The sequence below is a fragment of the Ostrinia nubilalis genome, chromosome 14 (assembly GCF_963855985.1).
Source record: "Ostrinia nubilalis chromosome 14, ilOstNubi1.1, whole genome shotgun sequence".
Taxonomy (NCBI): Eukaryota; Metazoa; Arthropoda; class Insecta; order Lepidoptera; family Crambidae; genus Ostrinia; species Ostrinia nubilalis.
Genome location: NC_087101.1, coordinates 11,513,560 through 11,537,474, shown reverse-complemented (window position 1 = coordinate 11,537,474; position 23,915 = coordinate 11,513,560). Strand labels below are relative to the sequence as shown.

Sequence of the window (23,915 nt, the reverse complement as noted above, 5' to 3'; positions counted from 1 at the left end):
AAATTTACAATGCATGAAGCTATTATATGGTCTAAAAAAATTAAGTTAATTGGCTTATAATCATACTAAAACATTAATTACTTTTAATATACAGCACCTTTAACAGCATTTACACTAACACAAAGGTTAAAACCGTATATTAGTAAATAAGAAAACCTAATGCATTAAATAAACGTTGTCGAAATATTCTATAGTGCATTCAGATATATTAACACATTTTACAGATTGAACGCATTTTTATGATCTTTTCTTATGCTTATTTACTGCTCAGCATTAGCCAAACATTTACTAAAGTTTTAGCTCTGTTATCTTCTTATTTTATTGTTACTTTAAAGCTTTTAGCACTATTTAGATAAATTAAAAAAATATTTTATTACTTTAGGTCATAATTTGGCCATAAAACCACGAGCCGTATGATTATATTCATTTGTGCGTTAGTAGGTCCTGTATATTCATTAGAAAATTTATGTCGAACGTGTCACGTTATTGACATGAACAAACAGTGGAAAAAGACTTAAGGCCGGGTTGCACCAACTTACTTTAACAAACGTCAAAAATCTGTCAAACCCCATACAAAAAACATCGGTTATCGTCATAGTTACGGTCAAAGTTAGGTGGTGCAACTCAGCCTAAGAGAACAGGTGGAGTAAAGAGAAAGATAAAGACGGAATATTCAAACTTTATATTTGGTTTAAGAAATGCAAAACGTGTTCCAAAAAATGATACACCTCATACACAAAATACAGTACAATCGGTTGTTGTGTGAGTCAAGAAGTTCCGTAGAACATTCCTTCATCCCTTTCGGTCGTTTGCACTATTTTAAAAGGCATCTGAAAAAAAAACAAATAAGCTTATTTATGACTTAATAGAGAAGTAGTTACCTGAAAACTAAATAATTACCCGTATAACGCATACCCTTAAAAAAACGACTACAGCAACACTACTAACTAGTTACAAAAAGTTCCTTTAAATTATTACTATTACAATGAGCGAAAAATAAGATAGGTAGCTATATCGTGTTTCATTACAAATTACATTTGTAGTGATAATGATTTTATACTTAACACTTGTCAAACTAGGTACCTACCTAATTGGAGACAGATAAAATTGAAAGACGTGGAGTAGGGGATCATGACGTGATTAAAGGATTCTAAATTATTGTTTCGGTACCCTGATTAACACTAAAGCAATCCATTTTTATGACGTTTAAACCTAATGAACATTATAACATACCTAAAAAGTGTTACAGTAATGCTAAAGATATCACTTAGATATTTTATATGTAGGTTGAATGACTTAACCATTTTCTTTTTACTATAATAAGACTGACAACATTAAAAGACACTAGTTGAAAGTTTAAAACATTAATATTATCTGACGCCATTTGCTTTCTGTTTTCTCTAACATAGAAAATAAAATTATAATACACATATGCATGAAATACTACTTATTATCCTTTTCTTACAAGCGGAGTATCGATAGAAGCAATTTTATAAGTTAAAATTAATCAAATCGTTAAAAAAATCACAAAAAGTGTCATATGTCGATTCTAAATTTGTCCCTATTTTATTAAAAAAAGGATTTCTGCGAGGGCGCGTGAATTATAAACCACAAACATATATATATTTTCACATAAGACTAATACTCCCAGCTCATTTTCATTCTTGAAACAAAAAAAAAGATACTTACCTTATGATAAATTATTTTAAATAAAGACATTAAAACATCTCCTCACAACACCATTGCACTGCAATACTCTAAACGAAAAATAATCAAATCGGACAATAAAATGCGATAAGTTTTTTCGAATACTTTCAAACAAACAAAATAAAACGTTCAGCCTTAGAATAAAACGTAACTTTGGCATTGTAATTCTGAAAGCTGTTTCAAAGCTGTACTAACATCTAATAAAATGCTTTTTACATTAGAATATGCTGTCTAACAACTTTACTAATGTCTGTCTTCAATAACATTATAAGCGCTGGTTAGCAGCACTAATAATATTTAATAATGCTCAAAGCCGTATTATTTGGGGCCCAAATTGCGCTTACAAGACACTTATAGACTTTTATACGGCTGATATAGTGCTACATATGCTGCTCATATACTGCTCTGCACGTAGGTTCATGCTGTTGTACGCTTCTTATAATTGTGTTTTGTGTTACTTGGGTTGTTCATACGTATTCATATTTTTATCTCTTACCATTACATGTAGGTAATCCTTATCTGTCTATGCGTGGTAATTACTATTTACATAGAAGCTTTGTTAGTGAAGAGGTTTAACTTTCTTTTATGAATATTTTACTTTACAATGTTTCCAACCATTTGTAGGTGTTCGTTTGCTTTTCGCTAATACCAAGTAGTACTAATTCGTAAGTCTTCAACCTAAGCTTCTGTAATACATAGTTAATTCAATAGTTTATTCAATAGTTTATTCAAGTTGATGAATACGAAGTCAATTTAAGAAAGGGTGATAAACAATGATTAAGCTCTTTTTCTCAAAACTTACTAATGTAGCCTCGTAAGTGTCAGGTACTTAACTCTTTCACTAAATTAATGTATTTGCGTCGTTAATTATCAATTATTATACTAACGACTTGTTTTCGTCATGCAATCTATGCAGTATGCATAATAAATCGTTTACCAATCTACGAAAATATAAAACGTCTTCACGTTTTTAGCAACAATCTTTTGGGGCTTTATACAGATTTCCCTTTTTTAAAACTAGAGTTTAACTTTTTGTAATAAGGGGGTAAGGTGTATTCGGATGCGTTACGAAAATTTCAATGTAGTTGCGTTTCTTAACGCTGTAGAGATTTGTAAAATCATCTACACTGTGTAAGCTACGCCGTAGCGTGTAGTTAGTTCGTAGCGCGTCAAGCAAGCAACTACTGACGTGAAGTTATTCCAGCAATGTTGTATAATCTACTGAACAACTGAGGTCTCTCAGTGATCATAACATTATTTCATTTTGTAATCATTTTCTTTTCCAGTGAATTTGCCAAGTTGCTTATTGATAACAAACATTTTAAGGCCAAACGAGAAACTATATTTGTAAAACAATTGGTTTAATTAACGTTGGAACGTTATTGATTTATTTGATTCCTTTTGAGCGGCTAAAACAAATCATTTGGTATGTAGGCTTCTGGGTTTGCATTTTTATTTTCTGTTAAGTTTTAATGTAATAATTAATGTATGGTCTGAAAATATCTTCCTACGTATATTAAAATTTAAAGAAATTTTAATATACGTAGGAAGATATTTATACACGATTAATATTGATTGTATAAAAATTGATTATTTGCGAAGAACTTACTATTAAAAAGTCCTGTAGAAATATCAAAATCATCCTAAATTAGTCATTGAGGTATTATACTAAATAGGTATAATACTTACTTATTTATGCTAATTTATAATAATAATTGAACACTTATGCTAATTACTTTATTTTTGAGTAATCGGCATTGTTTATGAAGTCATGTACAATAGGGTTCATGCTTTGTTAAGTCAAAACAATAGTGACTCAGCCTAGCGCCGGGGCAGGCAGAGACGCTCCGTTGCAGGTACTTAAGCGCCGCGAGGAAAGCTTGTCAGCCAGTCGAAGCGCAGAGTTCAGAGTGTAAGGTTGTCCAAAATGTTTCCCGATTACGAGTACTTCTTTTACCAATACAAGGGCATGTGCCCTTTCAGTTGCCTGCCCTTGGAAGTTTTCCAATCGGATATTTTGGCCGTGCCCGCCTATGTGGAAGGTAATGTATTTTTTATACTTTAACACTGACTTTTTTTTATGTTGCTTTATGTTTTTCATTCTATTAATAATTTTATGTTTTGTTCACAGATTATGAAGTGATAACATCGGAATCTTTGCAAGAAGATGAGCCTAATGAAGATGACACGTCGACCGAGACCTACCCTGTCAGTCCCGTTGCCTCACCTATCAACGGTAAATATTACATCCTTTTATATTATTTATTTTATGATGCGCAAGAGGTTAAATTAGTGCGAACCTTGGCAAGTTGCGTATAGTGACTACTACTTATCTAATGTGGTTATTTTATTTCATTTTTAGAGCCGCCGTATCATTGGACTCAAGCAGTTGCCACGAGACTCGTGCCTGTGGCAGCTGACTACAAATTCACATTCACGAAGACATTCAGTAAGTATTTTTCACAATTCACATTGAAATCTTTGCCTTTATAATCTTATTAGAAGCTCTTTCGACCCGGAGGTCCTGTGTTCGATTGAATTCCCCACATAGTTAGTCAATGTTGTTTGTTTGTTTATAGTAGGTACTTAGAGTTAAAAAACTCCTTTTTATTGCATACTCTAAACAAACTGAATTATTGTTACAGGTACTGACAGTGACGGTACAGAAACCGACGGTGACGACGCTGTATGTGAGCATTGCGGTCCAAAACCTCCAGCCCCGGTCAAACCGGCGCCCCTGCCTCCTTTTGGCTCTACGCCGAGGAGGCAATCCCGGAGGAGGCTAATAATTATTACAAAGGTCAGGAGAATTGACTTCGACGTGCCGGAGGAATAATTAGAACGTCCACTGCTGGACAAAGGTCTCCCCGAGGATGTCTCACGCCTGGCCTGGGTTGCCCTACCCAGGTGCTTACCATGACCTTCATCGGTCCATCGAGTGGAGGGCCAGTGGAAGGTCATCTGGTCCGTAACGGAATATTTTGTAATTATTGAACCAAACAATTTGTATTACTCGTTTTTCCATAAAGTAATGTGAACCTTAGTTAAGTTAATTTAAAGCGTATTAGAATGTAATTATTTGTAATTAGTTTGTAAGTTTGTTATGTTGTAAATTTTAAAAGTTGTATGTTTAATGGTAAAATAAAATTAAGTATTCATAATATCTGCACTCTTTTATTTTATTAAATCTTTTAAATTAGAAGTTAGTCTACACTAGAGTTGCCAGTAATAGGTACCTTAAAGAGCCCCTCAGTGGGTTTTGAACTTTACAATTCAATAAATGTCTAAATAGATTAAACAAAAAGAGCTAAGTACTGAGATGTGAAAAGCATAATAATTGCACTTAAAACATAATAATATAAATAAATAAAGAGTAGCACGTATCTTTTGAGTGAATCGAAGGTAGGTATATTCTATAATATGCATTTCTTTTGAATTGAATTGGCTATAAAATCTTAGCTTGAATACCTAAGCCCGAGACAAAGATTTAAAATTCTTAAAAACACCAGTAATCACTTTTACTTGTATACAACCCTCGTGCTATTTTCGAGAGAGCGATAAGGCAGCTGCTGTGCTATTGTTTGTTTGAAAAAGATTAGTTGTTTGTAGTACCACAGAATAATAATAAGTACTACGTACAGAAATTTTACTTCGCGAAGGTATTTAAAAAAATGTATGCTCAATGTCATTAACAATATGGTGTAATTTAGCCTGTCTCAAGAGTCAAGCACCATTTTGTTGACAAACGTCAGTGATCGGCACTGCGCCGAAGCTATAGGGCTGACTTCGGTAAAATCATGTGACGTGAGGTGCCAAACTGCGGAAAATGGCGGAGGAAATACATGATTTAGCATGAATTATTGTTGAAGTCACATATGTGTATAAAGTGACATCTAGTATCAAAAGATAGTACTGTTGTTTATGTTGGGTTTTAGTTGTTACAAAGTGATACTAGATGGCACTGAGGGTAGATTAACACGCGGTTCAATTTGATTTTTTCCATTTCCTTGGGTCAAGAGGAGCCCAAAATTATGTGTCTGTCTAGGTCTATCAAAGTAGAACAATGTAGTAGAACTAGTTTGAAAGCAAAATAGAATGATATAGTACATACAGTCCACGGTTTTATTGTAGCTACCTAGTACAGACCTGTTCAATTATCATGAATAATATTAACTACTTATTTACCTCTCAGTGTCTTGAGGCAACTAAAAAAAGTACATTCTGTGTTTTTATTATTATTTAGGCAGTTAAATACTGCACAGTATTACGGTCATTCTCCGGATCTGGATTCTTTTGTTGATTACCCCGACCTTTTTTATTTTTGAATTTAGAGTAAGTTTAGGTAAAACATTTCAAAATAGACATTATTACGAGCATATTTTTTATATTGGCCCATCTGTAGCAAGCAGGAATAAAAAGTTATGCGACATCAAAATTTTCATGGTCGGGGTAATCAAAGTTGGGAGTCAGAGTAATCAAAAATAAAACAAAATATTTTATTTTCTAAGGTTTTTTTTAAGTTATGGTAAAATAAATGTTATTATAACTAGCCATTTGTTATTTTGATGTATAAACGACAATATTGTAAAGTTTCAACAAAATCTGTTAAGTAGTTGTTGCGTAAAAGAGTAAAAAACATACATATACATTTATACATATAATATTAGTGACTCAATGTCGTATGTCTCCTATATGGGACAGAAGGCGTCCACAACAGTCCTCCATCGCATTCGGTCTTGAGCTTCGCGTTTGATCTCGCTCCAAGTCTTAACAGTGCGCCGCTATGTTTTTTTGGCGCGACCACGTTTGCATTTTCCCTGGGGGTTCCAATCTAGAGCCTGCTTGGGGATGTAATCGGGGTCCCTTCGGAGAGTGTGGCCGATCCAGTTCCACTTGCAGCGTTTATTCTGCTGAACGATCGGTATTTCGTGGCAGCGTTCCAAAAGTTCATCGTTTGAAGATTTTGGAGAATTCGGCGAAGACAGCGGCTGAAGAAGATCTGCAGCTGGTGCGAGATAACCTTAGTGACCTTCCACGTTTCACGCCCATAGAGCAGAACTGGTTTGAAGTTGGACCCGAATCTTGCTTGGGTCAATTTCCGTGACTGCCATACGGCTCGAAGTTGTGCGAAGGTAGCTCTGGCCTTGGCAATGCGCAAAGTGATGTCCTCTTCGGTACCTCCAGGCTCTGAAACGATGCTCCCGAGGTAAGTGAAATTGTGGACTCGTTGGACATCCAACACCAACGGTGTTCAATTCCTAACTCCAGATCGCATCTCTTGGGTCTTCCGGTACTGATACCCTTGCTTTACCCTTTTTTCGGCACAATAATTAGAAGCCCCTTATGCCAGTCGTCTGGGACTTCCTCTTCCATCCAGATGTTTTCGAAGACAGGTATCAGGACGTTAACGGCGGAGTTTACATCGGCTTACAGCATTTCAGCGGTGATAAGGTCGAGTCCAGGGGTCTTGCCAATTTTGAGGGATAATATTATGTATTAATAGGAGATAGGATTTCATTTTAGTAAAGGGTAATTTTGCTTATTAAACGTTATTTAGTTAATCATTCATTAGTAAAATTGCAGTATTATTGATTACTCGGTGACAAAAGTCGGGGTAATCAAGGTCGGGGTAGTCAAAAAATTAAGGTTTATCCTGAGCCCTGCCCAATCTGTAAGTTGAATCCCATATGTTTTAATACACAAAAATGCGGTTACATGGACCATTATTCCTGTACATTCTCAAGAACATTCCATGTAAAGAAACCGAAAAAAACAGGATAGAGTAAATCAATCGTCACTGAACCAAGGTCGGGGTAATCATATTCTTATCTCGATAACTCCGAAATCCTGCGACGAGTTGCATTACCGATCACCTCGGCACGCAGGCCACCACTAAAGGTTCACGGGGGAGGATAGAGCTCGTTTCTAAATTGCGTAGCTAGGGACGTAGGCGCACATTAGCGACGTGTCGGGGTAATCACGGTTAACGCCCGGACACAACTTCAAATAGTTATTTTACAAAACCTTTTAGTGATATAGTTATATCGTATTTAATTTATCAATGTTTATTTAATAAGTAATCGATTACATAAGCATTGAAAGCGGTAATAATAACGGATTAATTTATACGAGCAAATTTGTTCTGAAATCGGGAGCGCGGACACGTCGTGGTAATCAATTTTTGACGACTTACGATTTTTTTTAAATTATTTAATTAACTATTATTAACTATCTCTGTGGTTTAACAACAAGAACCAAAGTTATACTATTAGATAAAAATATTTGTTACTAAAATATTATGATATTCGGGTACTTTTTGGCCCCGGACACGTGATTTTCTTGGTCGGTGGAATGACCCATTAAGTACACCATTTTCTTAATTTTCTTCCATCATACACAAGAATACGCGTGCGTGAGTCAATGTTCGCTCGTATGTGAGGCCTTGTCGAATAGTATCCTGTAGGTGGGCCATCGTGCGTGTTTTGTTTTCGATGTAAACTCGCGGAGATGAATAGGCCTGGTAGTACCTTGAAGCAGTTATTTTGTGCTTGCAGTCTTTTAGACATTATAGGTGTAAGAGAAGCGAACATAAACAATAAATATTGTGACACATTTCCCACACACAGATTAGCGATAACGAAGGTTCTGTAGTTTATGAAGTATTCCGTAAGCTTGGGGGTAACAAAGGTTTATTGTTTAACTCTAATTTCTGCAAAAGGATAATTTTTATGACTAATTATTATTTTTATGCCTAAAGCGATTACTATCGTCGAATTAAAATATAAACATGCCAGCGCCCTAGTATTAATCATAGATTTATCAGCTCGAGCTCTTTTGAGAATGGACGTGTTGTTGGTTAAATCCTCTTATAATTACTCAATAATAGACCTTAGTTCAGTATACATTAGCTCTAAATTTGACCAGTAGCCCAAGTTAAGTGTTATTTTGAAGAATAAGTTGGTGTAGAAGTGCCGCTTCAAAATGTACCGTTCAACAAACAAGGCAACCAACCCAGACATTAGTAAAGCAGGCGAATGAAGCACTATAACTACTCGAAGACGTAAGGATGATGACGACTTCTCGAAAGTTTTCAATACTTTTACCACAGAGGGAAATTCCAAAAGAAAAGGTACCAAAAGATCTTAACAATAAACGAAACACATTTGTGAAGGAAAGTAAAATCATTCGGGCTTTTTTTACTTCTGTATAAAATGATTATTACCAAACACAAACAGAAGGATTACCTACCAGGTAAGAGTTAAACATGTAGTAGGCAAACAATAGAACAATAAAGACCAATGGAAACAAAAGATGCTTGAATATAAAAATACCACAAAATAATAATAAAATACTTAAAGTGAAAACTTATGACAGGATATTGGTCAACCAACTACGACGAGACACCCATTGAATAGGAATACAACTTTGTTTCAAGTTTAAAAGATTTATTTATTTTATTGGGCGGCGCGCGGCAGGGCGACATTGATATAACTCAAAGGTGACTGACTGCCTGACTGACTGACTGACTGACTGACTGACTGACTGACCGACATAGTGATCTATCTATCAACGCACAGCCCAAACCACTGAACGGATCGGGCTGAAATTTGGCATGCAGGTAGATGTCATGACGTAGGCATCCGCTAAAAAAGGATTTTACGAAACTCCACGGGTAAAACAGTATCCACGCGTACGAAGTCGCGGGCGGCCGCTAGTAAAATATTATGCTGTTTATGCTGTTTATGCTAAAAGTGGCCTCATAAATTACGTGCATCATTTGGTCAATTAACTCCAAACAAATGCCACCGTACTGTTAGAAAATAATTTTAACAAAATATTAAAACCGACTCCTAAAAACACATCACTAAAAAGTAGAAAAATATTTTATATTACGACAAAATATACCATGATTGATATTTTTGGAGGAGTTTTTAACTTCAAAACCCATTGATGGGAATTTTTTTCCTACTATGTTATAATTGAAAGGGTTTAATAAAATAAAATACATATTTTATGAGTAGGTACTTAATATAATATTATCATAAACACAACATTAAAAAATACAACAAAAGAAACTTACAAACTAACTACAAAATAATATTTACATTCTAATAATTCTAATAAATAGTTATTCTTCCGGCACGTCGAAGTCAATTCTTCTAATTTTGGTAATTATTATTAGCCTCCTTCGGGATTGCCTCCTCGGCGTAGAGCCAAGAGGAGGCAGGGGCGCCGGTTTGACCGGGGCTGGAGAGCTTGGACAGCTGTCAGTACCTGTAACAATAATTCAATTTGTTTAGACGTTTAGAGTATGCTATGAAAAGGGGCTTTTTAACTCTAAGTACGATAAACAAACAAACAACACAACAGTGACTAACTATGTGGGGAATTGAATCGATCACAGGACCTCCGGGTCAAAAGAGCTTCTAATAAGATTACAGAGGCGAAGATTTCAATGTGAACTGTGAAAAATACTTACTGAGTGACTTCCTAAATGTGAATTTGAAGTCAGCTGCCACAGGCACGAGTCTCGTGGCAACTGCTTGAGTCCAATGATACGGCGGCTCTAAAAATGAAATAAAATAAACACATTAGATAAGTAGTAGTCACTATACGCAACTTGCCAAGGTTCGCATTAGTTTAACCTCTTGCGCATCATAACATTTTTATTTATTTATATTAGGAAGACCAGGGTTTACATAATTAATTATTTTACAATTAATAACACTTGATAACCACTTATACGAGTAGGTCCCCACAGATAGAAATGTGGTGGATATTTAAAGAAAATATACAAAAAGATATAATCAACACGATACACCTAATGTTTTATTAAAGAGAGTAATTTAACCATATCAGGACTTCGCGTAACCTCAAATTAATATTATAAAAGTATGTAATATTTACCGTTGATAGGTGAGGCAACAGGACTGACAGGGTAGGTCTCGGACGTGTCACTTTCATAAGGCTCGTCTCCAGGTATTTGCAAACATTCCGTAAATTCCGTTGTTATAACTTGATATTCTGCGAACAAAACATTTTTAAAATTAAAGAATGTAAAACATAAATGCAACATAAAAAATGCAGTGATAAATAAAGTGTACAAAATAAATTACCTTCCACATCGTCATAGTCGGGCACGACCAAAATATCCGGTTGGAAATCTTCCAGTTCCAAGGGCAGGCACGTGAAAGGGCACATGCCCTTGTACTGGTAAAAGAAGTACTCGTAATCAGGAAACATTTTAGACAACCTTCCACTCTGAACTCTGCGCTTCGACTGGCTGACAAGCTTTCCTCGCGGCGCTTAAGTACCTGCAACGGAGCGTCTCTGCCTGCCCCGGCGCTAGGCTGAGTCACTATTGTTTTGACTTGTGAAAGCATGAACCCTAATGTGTATGACTTCATAAACAATAATATTGTAACTAAGCGATTACTCAAAAATAAAGTAATGAGCATAAGTGTTCTGCAATTATAAATTAGCATTATAAAGGTCTTATAAAGGTTACGTTACGTAAGTTCTTCGCTATCAAACAATTTTCATAAAATCAACATTAAAAGACTAAACATTTATTACATTAAAACTTTACAGAAAAAAATATAAATCCAGAACCCGACATAACAAATGATTTGTTTTAGACATAAATAATATTTATAGATATACCATGCCAACATGGCAGCGAACTATTCGAAAAACTTCACACCTCAAACAGATTGTTTCACAATCTATATCTATATCTATATATATATAAAAGAAAGTCGTGTTAGTTACTCCACATATAACTCAAGAACGGCTGAACCGATTTAGCTGAAAATTGTCAGGGAGGTAGTTAAGAGCCAGGAGAAGGACATAGGATACTTTTTATCCCGTTCGAAATTAAAAAACAAGTCTGCTTATTTATTGCCATTAAGGCGGAACAAAGTTCGCCGGGTCAGCTAGTTTCTTATAAAATGTTTGTTATCAATAAGCAACTTGACAAATTTATCAATTTGAAATCGAAAATTATTACAAAATTAAATAATGTTATGATCACTGGGAGACCTCAGTTGTTCAGTAGACTATATAAGATTTCTGGAATAACTTCACGTCAGTAGTTGCTTGCTTGACGCGCTACGAACTAACTACACGCTACGGCGTAGCTTACACACTCTACAGCGTTAAGAAACGCAACCACATTTAAAATTTTCGTAACGCATCCAAATACACTTACCCCCTTATTACAAAAAGTTAACTCTAGTTTAAAAAAATTGGCCAAATACCAACACAGAAGCCTACATACTAAATGATTTGTCTTAGACGTTCAAAAGGAACGAAATATTACATTAACATACCAAAGAACTATTCGAAAAACTTCACACCTCAAACTGATTGTTTCACCTATAGTTTCTCATTTGGCCTTAAAATGTTTGTTTTCAATATGCAACTTGGCAAATTCTAGAGTAACTTCACATCAGAAGTTGCTTGCTTGAAAAGAGATGGAGAGCCTTTTTAACTACCAAGCAGCATTCCTAGAACACAGATCCACAGAGACACAAAAACGTACATTATGGCAATTGACATAGAAAAAACATTCGACACTGTAGACTTAAATGTCCTTAAAGATATTCATGTGTCCAGAACCAATAAGACCCTGACCAATAGGATCATTAAAGCTTGCATGAATGAATCCACATGCATCAAATGGTACGGGCAGCAAACCAAGGTTCGTCACCAAAGGAAAAGGAGTAAAACAAGGCTGCCCACTGTCATCCCGTTTATTCACCATAGTAATAGATGACGTCCTTCAGACACTCCAAGAAGAAATATCAATACTCCGGTTAAATCAAGATTCGTATAATATTAAGCTTCCCATTTGCCTAAAAATCCACGACACAAAAACAAAAATCCTTCTCCAGAATTTCAGATAAAGACGGCCTCGTGAAGTATCCACGAATTTAGCCAAGAGTCGAAACTTATTAAAGGTACCTAATTAACGACAATCAAAATGTCTTTGTTTATTCCCTACGATATTTTGACAAATGAAATAATATTTATTCCAGATAATTATACTGTATTGTCTAGTAGTGTGTAGTTGACCGACGTAGTATGTAGGCTTCTGGGTTTGTATTTTTATTTTCTGTAAAGTTATAATGTAACAAATGTATATTATGGTCTGGAAATAACTTGAAACAACGCCGCCTATAATTGTAATATTTTTGTATTCCCATTCAATTGGTATCACTTTGTCATAGTGAATTGACCATAATCTTGTCATAAAAATCACAACAATTTTTTAGGTATTCATGCCTCTTCTTTTGTTTTCATTGTTATTCTATTGTTTGCATACGTATTCATATTTTTATCTCTTACCATTCGTTCGTTCGTTCGTTCGTTTCAGCCAAATGACGTCCACTGCTGGACAAAGGCCTCCTCCAAGGTTTTCCACAATGCACGGTCTTGCGCTGCCCGCATCCAGGCTCTTCCCGCGACCTTTACGAGATCGTCGGTCTTACCATTACATGTAGGTAATCTTTATCTGTCTATGCGTGGTAATTACCAGTTACATAGAACTTTCTTTTATGATTATTTACTTTACAATGTTTCCAACCATTTGTAGGTGTTCGTTTGCTTTTCGCTAATACCAAGTAGTACTAATTCGTAAGTCTTCAAGCTAGGCTTCTGTAATACGTAGTTAATTCAATAGTTTATTCAAGTTGATGAAAACGAAGTCAAATTCCTGTGCTAATTAATTTAAGAATGGGTGATTAAACAATGATAAGCTCTTTTTCTCAAAACTTACTAATGAGGCCTCGTAAGTGTCAGGTACTTAACTCTTTCACTAAATGTATTTGCGTCATTAATTTTATACTAACGAATTGTTTTCGTCATGCAATCTATGCATAATAAATTGTTTACCAATCTACGAAAATATAAAACGTCTTAACGTTTTAAGCTACAAACTTTTGGAGCTTTAGAAAGAAAGAAAGAAAGATACATTTGTCACTGTCGTCCATACTACAGGCAAATGCCTATTTTGGAAGACAGAAGACTCACTCAAAATTGTAACACTTTTTTCTTGCAATAAAGACATTGATTATTATTATTTATTATTATTTATTACAATGGACATCACACAAATGCAGGCAATTACATAGACAAGACAGTGGCACATAATAATGGAAGAAGAAAAAATAAAAACAAGAGTAAACTGAGCAGTGCCACCCATTCACCAACAAGATGCCCACTGCAACGGGACCCCACTCGGCGCTGGTTTTCAGTGTGCCCTATGCCGAGTGAGGGTCACGTTTTATTTTATCACGCTTTATACAGATTTCCCTTTTTTAAAACTAGAGTTTAACTTTTTGTAATAAGGGGGTAAGTGTATTCGGATGCGATACGAAAATTTCAATGTAGTTGCGTTTCTTAACGCTGTAGTGATTTGTAAAATCATCTACACTGTGTAAGCTACGCCGTAGCGTGTAGTTAGTTCGTAGCGCGTCAAGCAAGCAACTACTGACGTGAAGTTATTCCAGCAATGTTGTATAGTCTACTGAACAACTGAGGTCTCTCAGTGATCATAACATTATTACATTTTATAATAATTTTCTGTTCCAGTGAATTTGCTAAGTTGCTTATTGATGACAAACATTTTAAGGCCAAACGAGAAAATAGTTGTGAAACAATTGGTTTAATTAACGTTGCCGCGTTGGAACGTTATTGTTTTATTTAGTTCCTTTTGAGCGGCTAAAACAAATCATTTGGCATGTAGGCTTCTGGGTTTGTACTTTTATTTTCTGTTAAGTTTTAATGTAAATATCTACCTACGTATATCTATCTGGGAATAAAAATTTCTTTAATACACGATTAATATTGATTGTATAAAAATTGTTTAGTAGCGAAGAACTTTCTATTAAAAAGTCCTGTAGAAATATCAAAATCATCCTAAATTAGTCATTGAGATATTATACTAAATAGGTACTTATTTATGCTAATTTATAATAATAATTGAACACTTATGCTAATTACTTTATTTTTGAGTAATCGGCATTGTTTATGAAGTCATGTCCATTAGGGTTCATGCTTTGTTAAGTCAAAACAATAGTGACTCAGCCTAGCGCCGGGGCAGGCAGAGACGCTCCGTTGCAGGTACTTAAGCGCCGCGAGGAAAGCTTGTCAGCCAGTCGAAGCGCAGAGTTCAGAGTGGAAGGTTGTCCAAAATGTTTCCCGATTACGAGTACTTCTTTTACCAGTACAAGGGCATGTGCCCTTTCGCTTGCCTGCCCTTGGAACTGGAAGATTTCCAACCGCATGATTTGGCCGTGCCCGCCTATGACGTTGTGGAAGGTAATATTTTTTTATACTTTAACACTGCATTTTTTATGTTGCAATACGTTTTTCATTCTTTAATTTTTATGTTATGTTCGCAGAATGTGAAGTGATAACGACGGAATCCTTGCAAAGCTCTGGAGATGAGCCTGATGAAAATGACACGTGGACCGAGACCTACCCTGTCAGCCCCGTTGCCTCAACTATCAGCGGTAAATATAAAATACTTTAAAATATTATTAATTTTATGATGCGCAAGAGGTTAAACTAGTGCAAACCTTGGCAAGTTGCGTATAGTGACTTCTACTTATCTAATGTAGTTATTTTATTTTATTTTTAGAGCCGCCGTATCATTGGACTCAAGCAGTTGCCACGAGACTCGTGCCTGTGGCAGCTGACTTCAAATTCACTTTTACGAAGACACTCAGTAAGTATTTTTCACAATTCACATTGAAATAATCGCCTCTATAATCTTATTAGAAGCTCTTTCGACCCGGAGGTCCTGTGTTCGATTCAATTCCCTACATAGTTAGTCCATGTTGCTTGTTTGTTTGTAGTACTTAGAGTTGAAAAACTTCTTTTTATTGCATACTCTAAACGAATTGAATTATTGTTACAGGTACTGACAGTGACGGTACAGACACTGATGGTACAGAAACCGACGGTGACGACGAGCATTGCGGTCCAAAACCTCCAGCCCCGGTCAAACCCGCGCCCCTGCCTCCTCTTGGCTCTACGCCGAGGAGGCAATCCCGGAGGAGGCTAATAATTATTACAAAGGTCAGGAGAATTGACTTCGACGTGCCGGAGGAATAATTAGAACGTCCACTGCTGGACAAAGGTCTCCCCGAGGATGTCTCACGCCTGGCCAGGTGCTTACCATGGCCTTCATCGGTCCATCGAGTGGAAGGGCCTAGTGGAAGGTCTTCTGGTCCGTAACGGAATATTTTGTAATTATTGAACTAAACAATTGTAATACTCGTACGTTTTTCCATAATTTATGTGAACCTTAGTTAAGTTAATTTGAAGCGTATTAGAATGTGAATATTTGTATTTTTGTAATTAGTTTGTAAGTTTGTTATGTTGTAAAGTTTTTAAGAGTTATATGTTTAAAAGTAAAATAAAATAAAGTATTCATAATAATTAGCTGCACTCTTTTATTTTATCATAACTTTTAAATTATAAGTTAGTCTACACTAGAGTTGCCAGTAATAGGTATCTTAAAAAGCCCCTCGATGGATTTTGAACTTCACAATTCAAATGCCTTAATAGAAATAGATTAAATAAAAAGAGCTAAGCACTGAGATTGTTACTGTGAAAAGCATAATAATTGCACTTAATACATAATAATATAAATAAATAAAGAGTACCTACCTAGCTCGTATCTATTGAATAAATCGAAGGTATATTCTACATGCATTACTTTTGAATCGGCTATAAAATTTTAGCTTGAAATGTAGGTAGGTACTTACCTATAACATTCTTTAAATATCAAACATAAAACAACAACAAAGTAAAAAATGTTGGTGTGTACCAGCCAATACCTACAATACGAATTATATTACAATATTATCACTAGCTATAGCAACCACTAGTTTATACCTAAGCCCGAGACAAAGATTCAAAATTCTTAAAAACACCAGTAACCACTTTTACTAGTATTTTCGAGAGAGCGATAAGGCAGCTGCTAGCTGCTGTGCTATTGTTTGTTTGAAAAAGATTAGCAGCACTTATTTTGTGCTTGCAGTCTTTTAGACATTATAGGTGTAATCTTTTAAAAGCGAACATAAACAATAAATATTGTGACCCATTTCCCACACACAGATTAGCGATAACGAAGGTTCTATAGATTTATGAAGGATTCCGTAAGCTTGGGGGTAACAAAGGTTTATTGTTTAACGCTAATTTTTGCAAACAACTGAGTGATAAGAAAGGTTATTTTTATGACCAATTCTTTTTTTATATGCTCAACTAAAGCGATTACATATTATTGTCGACTTAAAATCCTTAAAACTCAATAATAGACCTTAGTTCAGTATACATTAGCTCTAAATTTGACCAGTAGCCCAAATTAAGTGTTATTTTGAAGAATAAGTGTGTAGAAGTACCACTTCAAAATGTACCGTTCACCAAACAAGGCAACCAACCCACGACATTAATAAAGCAGGCGAATCAAGCACTGTAACTACTCGAAGACATAAGACTGATGACGACTTCTGGAAAGTTTTCAATACTTTTACCACAGAGATACGTAGTACTTTAAATGACTGGAAGAGGGAAATTCCAAAAGAAAAAGCACCAAAAGATCTTAACAATAAATTAAACACATTTGTGAAGGAAAGTAAAATCGGGCTTTTATTACTTGTGTATAAAATGATTATTACCAAACACAAACAGAAGGATTACCTACTAGGTAAGACTTTTAACATAAATGTAGTATGCAAACAATAGAATAATAAAGACCAATGGAAACAAATGATGCTTGAATATAAAAATACCACAAAACAATAATAAAATACTTAAAGTGTAAACTTATGACAGGAATTATTGGTCAACCAACCACGACGAGACACCCATTAAAGGAATACAACTTTGTTTCAAGTATGAAATATTTCTTTATTTTATTGGGCGGTTGATATAACTCAAAGGTGACTGACTGCCTGACTGACTGGGTGACTGACATAGTGATCTATCTATCAACGCACAGCCCAAACCACTGAACGGATCGGGCGGAAATTTGGCATGCAGGTAGATGTCATGATGTAGGCATCCGCTAAAAAAGGATTTTACGAAACTCCACGGGTAAAACAGTATCCACGCGTACGAAGTCGCGGGCGGCCGCTAGTAAAATATTATGCTGTTTATGCTAAAAGTGGCCTCATAAATTACGTGCATCATTTGGTCAATTAACTCCAAACAAATGCCACCGTACTGTTAGAAAATAATTTTAACAAAATATTAAAACCGACTCCTAAAAACACATCACTAAAAAGTAGAAAAATATTTTATATTACGACAAAATATACCATGATTGATATTTTTGGAGGAGTTTTTAACTTCAAAACCCATTGATGGGAATTTTTTTCCCACTATGTTATAATTGAAAGGGTTTAATAAAATAAAAGAGTACAGATTTTATGAATACTTAATATAATATTGTCATTAAACACACAACATTAAAAAAAATACAGCAAAACAAACTTACAAACTAACTAACTACAAATTAATATTTAAATTCTAATATGTTCTAAATTAACTTAACCAAGGATAATTATAGCTATTCCTCCGGCACATCGAAGTCAAGTCTTCTTGTTTTTGTTATTATAATCAGCCTCCTTCGGGATTGCCTCCTCGGCGTAGAGCCAAGAGGAGGCAGGGGCGCCGGTTTGACCGGGGCTGGAGAGCTTGGACAGCTGTCAGTACCTGTAACAATAATTCAATTTGTTTAGAGTATGCAATAAAAAGGAGCTTTTCAACTCTAAGTACGACAAACAAACAAACAACAGTGACTAACTATGTGAGGAATTGAATCGATCACAGGACCTCCGGGTCAAAAGAGCTACTAATAAGATTATAGAGGCGAAGATTTCAATGTTAATTGTGAAAAATACTTACTGAGTGACTTCCTAAATGTGAATTTGAAGTCAGCTGCCACAGGCACCAGTCTCGTGGCAACTGCTTGAGTCCAATGATACGGCGGCTCTAAAAATGAAATAAAATAACCACATTAGATAAGTAGTTGTCACTATACGCAACTTGCCAAGGTTCGCACTAGTTTAACCTCTTGGTCATCATAAAATTTTTCTTTATTTATATTAGGAAGACCAGGGTTTACATAATTAATTATTTTACAATTAATAACACTTGATAACCACTTATACGAGTAGGTCCCCACAGATACAAATGTGGTGGATGAACCTAATGTTATATTAAAGAGAGTAATTTAACCATATTAAGACTTCGCGTAACCTCAAATTAATAATATAAAAGTATGTAATATTTACCGTTGATAGGTGAGGCAACAGGACTGACAGGGTAGGTCTCGGACGTTTCACTTTCATCAGGCTCTACTCCAGGTATTTGCAAACATTCCGTAAATTCCGTTGTTATAACTTGATATTCTGCGAACAAAACATTTTTAAAATTAAAGAATGTATAACATAAATGCAACATAAAAAATGCAGTGTTAATAAAGTATACAAAATAAATTACCTTCCACATCGTCATAGTCGGGCACGACCAAAATATCCGGTTGGAAATCTTCCAGTTCCAAGGGCAGGCACGTGAATGGGCACATGCCCTTGTACTGGTAAAAGAAGTACTCGTAATCAGGAAACATTTTAGACAACCTTCCACTCTGGGCTTTGCGCTTCGACTGGCTGACAAGCTTTCCTCGCGGCGCTTAAGTACCTGCAACGGAGCGTCTCTGCCTGCCCCGGCGCTAGGCTGAGTCACTATAGTTTTGACTTGTGAAAGCATGAACCCTAATGTGCATGACTTCATAAACAATAATATTGTAACCAAGCGATTACTCAAAAATAAATTAATTAGCATAAGTGTTCTGCAATTATAAATTAGCATTATAAAGGACTTATAAAGTTTACGTTACGTAAGTTCTTCGCTATGAAACAATTTTCATAAAATCAACTTTAAAAGACTAAACATTTATTACATTAAAACTTTACAAAAAAAAATATAAACCCAGAACCCTACATAACAAATGATTTGTTTTAGCCATAAATAATAATTATATGTAGGTAGATATACCACATGCCAACATGCCAGCGAACTATTCGAAAAAACTTCACACCTCAAACAGATTGTTTCACAATTTTATTTCTTATAAAATGTTTGTTATTAATAAGCAACTTGGCAAATTCATGAAACCGAAAATTATTACAAAATTAAATAATGTGTTATGATCACTGGGAGACCTCACTTGTTTAGTTTAGACTATACAACATTTCTGGAATAACTTCACGTCAGTAGTTGCTTGCTTGACGCGCTACGAACTAACTACACGCTACGGCGTAGCTTACACAGTGTATGTAGATGATTTTACAAATCTCTACAGCGTTAAGAAACGCAACCACATTTAAAATATTCGTAATGCATCCAAATACACTTACCCCCTTATTACAAAAAGTTAACTCTAGTTTAAAAAAAATTGGCCAAATACCAACCCAGAAGCCTACATACTAAATGATTTGTCTTAGACGTTCAAAAGGAACGAAATATTACATTAACATGTTACCAAAGAACTATTCCAAGTACTTCACACCTCAAACAGATTGTTTCACAACTATAGTTTCTCATTTGGCATTAAAATGTTTGTTTTCAATATGCAACTTGGCAAATTCTGGAATAACTTCACATCAGCAGTTGCTTGCTTGAAAAGAGATGGAGAGCCTTGGTAACTACCAAGCAGCATTCCTAGAACACAGATCCACAGAAGACCACATCTTTACGCTTTGAAGAATTCTTGATGAAAAAGGGAAAGGGCACAAAAACGTACATTATGGCAATTGACATAGAAAAAACATTCGACACTGTAGACTTAAATGTCCTTAAAGATATTCATGTGTCCAGAACCAATAAGACCCTGACCAATAGGATCATTAAAGCTTGCATGAATTAATCCACATGCATCAAATGGTACGGGCAGCAAACCAGGTTCGTCACCAAAGGAAAAGGAGTAAAACAAGGCTACCCACTGTCACCCCGTTTATTCACCATAGTAATAGATGACGTCCTTCAGACACTCCAAGAAGAAATATCAATACTCCGGCTAAATCAAGATTCGTATAATATTAAGCTTCCCATTTGCCTAAAAATCCACGACATAAAAACAAAAATCCTTCTCCTGAATTTCAGATAAAGACGGCCTCGTGAAGTATCCACGAATTTAGCCAAGAGTCGAAACTTATTAAAGGTACCTAATTAACGACAATCAAAATGTCTTTGTTTATTCCCTACGATATTTTGACAAATGAAATAATATTTATTCCAGATAATTATACTGTATTGTCTAGTAGTGTGTAGTCGACCGATGTAGTATGTAGGCTTCTGGGTTTGTATTTTTATTTTCTGTAAAGTTATAATGTAACAAATGTATATGGTCTGGAAATAACTTGAAACAACGCCGCCTATAATTGTAATATTTTTGTATTCCCATTCAATTATTATCACCTTGTCATAGTGGATTGACCATAATCTTGTCATAAAAATCACAACAATTTTTTAGGTATTCATGTCTCTTCTTTTGTTTTCATTGTTGTTCTATTGTTTGCATACGTATTCATATTTTTATCTCTTACCATTACATGTTGCAATCCTTATCTGTCTATGCGTGGTAATTACCAGTTACATAGAACTTTCTTTTATCATTATTTACTTTACAATGTTTCCAACCATTTGTAGGTGTTCGTTTGCTTTTCGCTCATACCAAGTAGTACTAATTCGTAAGTCTTCAACCTAAGCTTCTGTAATACGTAGTTAATTCAATAGTTTATTCAAGTTGATGAATACGAAGTCAAATTCCTGTGCTAATGAATTTAAGAATGGGTGATTAAACAATGATAAGCTCTTTTTCTCAAAACTTACTAATGAAGCCTCGTAAGTGTCAGGTACTTAACTCTTTCACTAAATGTATTTGCGTCGTTAATTATCAATTATTATACTAACGACTTGTTTTCGTCATGCAATCTATGCATAATAAATCGTTTACCAATCTACGAAAATATAAAACGTCTTAACGTTTTTAGCAACAAACTTTCGGGGCTTTATACAGATTTCCCTTTTTTAAAACTAGAGTTTAACTTTTTGCAATGGGGGTAAGTGTATTCGGATGCGTTACGAAAATTTCAATGTAGTTGCGTTTCTTAACGCTGTAGAGATTTGTAAAATCATCTACACTGTATAAGCTACGCCGTAGCGTGTAGTTAGTTCGTAGCGCGTCAAGCAAGCAACTACTGACGTGAAGTTATTCCAGCAATGTTGTGTAATCTACTGAACAACTGAGGTCTCTCAGTGATCATAACATTATTACATTTTATAATAATTTTCTGTTCCAGTGAATTTGCCAAGTTGCTTATTGATGACAAACATTTTAAGGCCAAACGAGAAAATAGTTGTGAAACAATTGGTTTAATTAACGTTGGAACGTTATTGTTTTATTTCATTCCTTTTGAGCGGCTAAAACAAATCATTTGGTATGTAGGCTTCTGGGTTTGTATTTTTATTTTCTGTTAAGTTTTAATGTAATAAATGTATGGTCTGGAAATATCTTCCTACGTCTAATAAATTTCTTTAATACACGATTAATATTGATTTTATAAAAATTGTTTGATAGCGAAGAACTAAAATTTAAACTTACTAAAAAGTCCTGTAGAAATATCAAAATCATCCTAAATTAGTTATTGAGATATTATACTAAATAGGTACTTATTTAGGCTAATTTATAATAATAATTGCAGAACACTTGTCTTATGCTAATTACTTTATTTTTGAGTAATCGCTGAGTTGAGTCATGCACATTTGAGTATGAAGTCATGCACATTAGGGTTCATGCTTTGTTAAGTCAAAACAATAGTGACTCAGCCTAGCGCCGGGGCAGGCAGAGACGCTCCGTTGCAGGTACTTAAGCGCCGCGAGGAAAGCTTGTCAGCCAGTCGAAGCGCAGAGTTCAGAGTGGAAGGTTGTCCAAAATGTTTCCCGATTACGAGTACTTCTTTTACCAGTACAAGGGCATGTGCCCTTTCAGTTGCCTGCCCTTGGAAGTTTTCCAACCGGATATTTTGGCCGTGCCCGCCTATGTGGAAGGTAATGTATTTTTTATACTTTAAACACTGACTTTTTTATGTTGCTTTATGTTTTTCATTCTATTAATTTATGTTTTGTTCACAGATTATGAAGTGATAACATCGGAATATTTGCAAAAAGATGAGCCTAATGAAGATGACACGTCGATCGAGACCTACCCTGTCAGTCCCGTTGCCTCACCTATCAACGGTAAATATCACATACTTTTAAATTATTAATTTTATGATGCGCAAGAGGTTAAACTAGTGCGAACCTTGGCAATTTGCGTATAGTGACTACTACTTATCTAATGTGGTTATTTTATTTCATTTTTAGAGCCGCCGTATCATTGGACTCAAGCAGTTGCCACGAGACTCGTGCCTGTGGCAGCTGACTTCAAATTCACTTTCACGAAGACACTCAGTAAGTATTTTTCACATTGAAATCTTCGCCACTTTAATCTTATTAGAAGCTCTTTCGACCCGGAGGTCCTGTGTTCGATTGAATTCCCCACATAGTTAGTCACTGTTGTTTGTTTGTTTGTAGTACTTAGTTGAAAATTTTATTTTTATTGCATACTCTAAACAAATTGAATTATTGTTACAGGTACTGACAGTGACGGTACAGACACTGATGGTACAGAAGCCGACGGTCACGACGAGCATTGCGGTCCAAAACCTCCAGCCCCGGTCAAACCGGCGCCCCTGCCTCCTCTTGGCTCTACGCTGAGGAGGCAATCCCGGAGGAGGCTAATAATTATTACAAAGGTCAGGCGAATTGACTTCGACGTGCCGGAGGAATAATTAGAACGTCCACTGCTGGACAAAGGTCTCCCCGAGGATGTCTCACGCCTGGCCTGCGCCGCCGTACCCAGGTGCTTACCATGGCCTTCATCGGTCCATCGAGTGGAGGGCCAGTGGAAGGTCTTCTGGTCCGTAACGGAATATTTTGTAATTATTGAACCAAACAATTGTATTACTCGTTTTTCCATAAAGTAATGTGAACCTTAGTTAAGTTAATTTAAAGCGTATTAGAATGTAATTATTTGTAATTAGTTTGTAAGTTTGTTATGTTGTAAATTTTAAAAGTTGTATGTTTAATGG

General features: G+C 35.4%; 2 protein-coding genes and 2 long non-coding RNA genes across 5 annotated transcripts; 2 read left to right on the top strand and 2 right to left on the bottom strand.

Moving 5' to 3' along the window:
- Window positions 1-667: 667 nt before the first annotated feature.
- On the bottom strand, window positions 668-2,167 carry LOC135077884 (uncharacterized). 2 transcript variants are annotated; one of them, XR_010258533.1, is made up of 2 exons: window positions 1,690-2,167; window positions 668-830 (listed from the first exon to the last, which is right to left on the bottom strand). It is a non-coding gene; the product is annotated as an uncharacterized LOC135077884 (long non-coding RNA). The 2 variants fall into 2 exon arrangements; XR_010258532.1 differs by lacking the exon at window positions 1,690-2,167 and adding an exon at window positions 916-1,581.
- Window positions 2,168-3,852: 1,685 nt separating this feature from the next.
- Window positions 3,853-4,484, top strand: LOC135077886 (uncharacterized). Its single transcript, XR_010258534.1, has 3 exons — window positions 3,853-3,943; window positions 4,070-4,156; window positions 4,353-4,484. It is a non-coding gene; the product is annotated as an uncharacterized LOC135077886 (long non-coding RNA).
- A 5,351-nt stretch (window positions 4,485-9,835) lies between these two features.
- LOC135078339 (uncharacterized) lies at window positions 9,836-11,068 on the bottom strand. The gene is made up of 4 exons (XM_063972937.1): window positions 10,824-11,068; window positions 10,615-10,731; window positions 10,187-10,273; window positions 9,836-9,981 (listed from the first exon to the last, which is right to left on the bottom strand). The coding sequence occupies exons 1-4, from the start codon at window positions 10,948-10,950 to the stop codon at window positions 9,836-9,838; spliced, it is 477 nt and encodes a 158-aa protein (XP_063829007.1). The 5' UTR covers window positions 10,951-11,068.
- An 11,513-nt stretch (window positions 11,069-22,581) lies between these two features.
- On the top strand, window positions 22,582-23,615 carry LOC135078338 (uncharacterized). Its single transcript, XM_063972936.1, has 4 exons — window positions 22,582-22,833; window positions 22,918-23,022; window positions 23,149-23,235; window positions 23,419-23,615. The coding sequence occupies exons 1-4, from the start codon at window positions 22,719-22,721 to the stop codon at window positions 23,613-23,615; spliced, it is 504 nt and encodes a 167-aa protein (XP_063829006.1). The 5' UTR covers window positions 22,582-22,718.
- The last annotated feature ends 300 nt before the right edge of the window (window positions 23,616-23,915 follow it).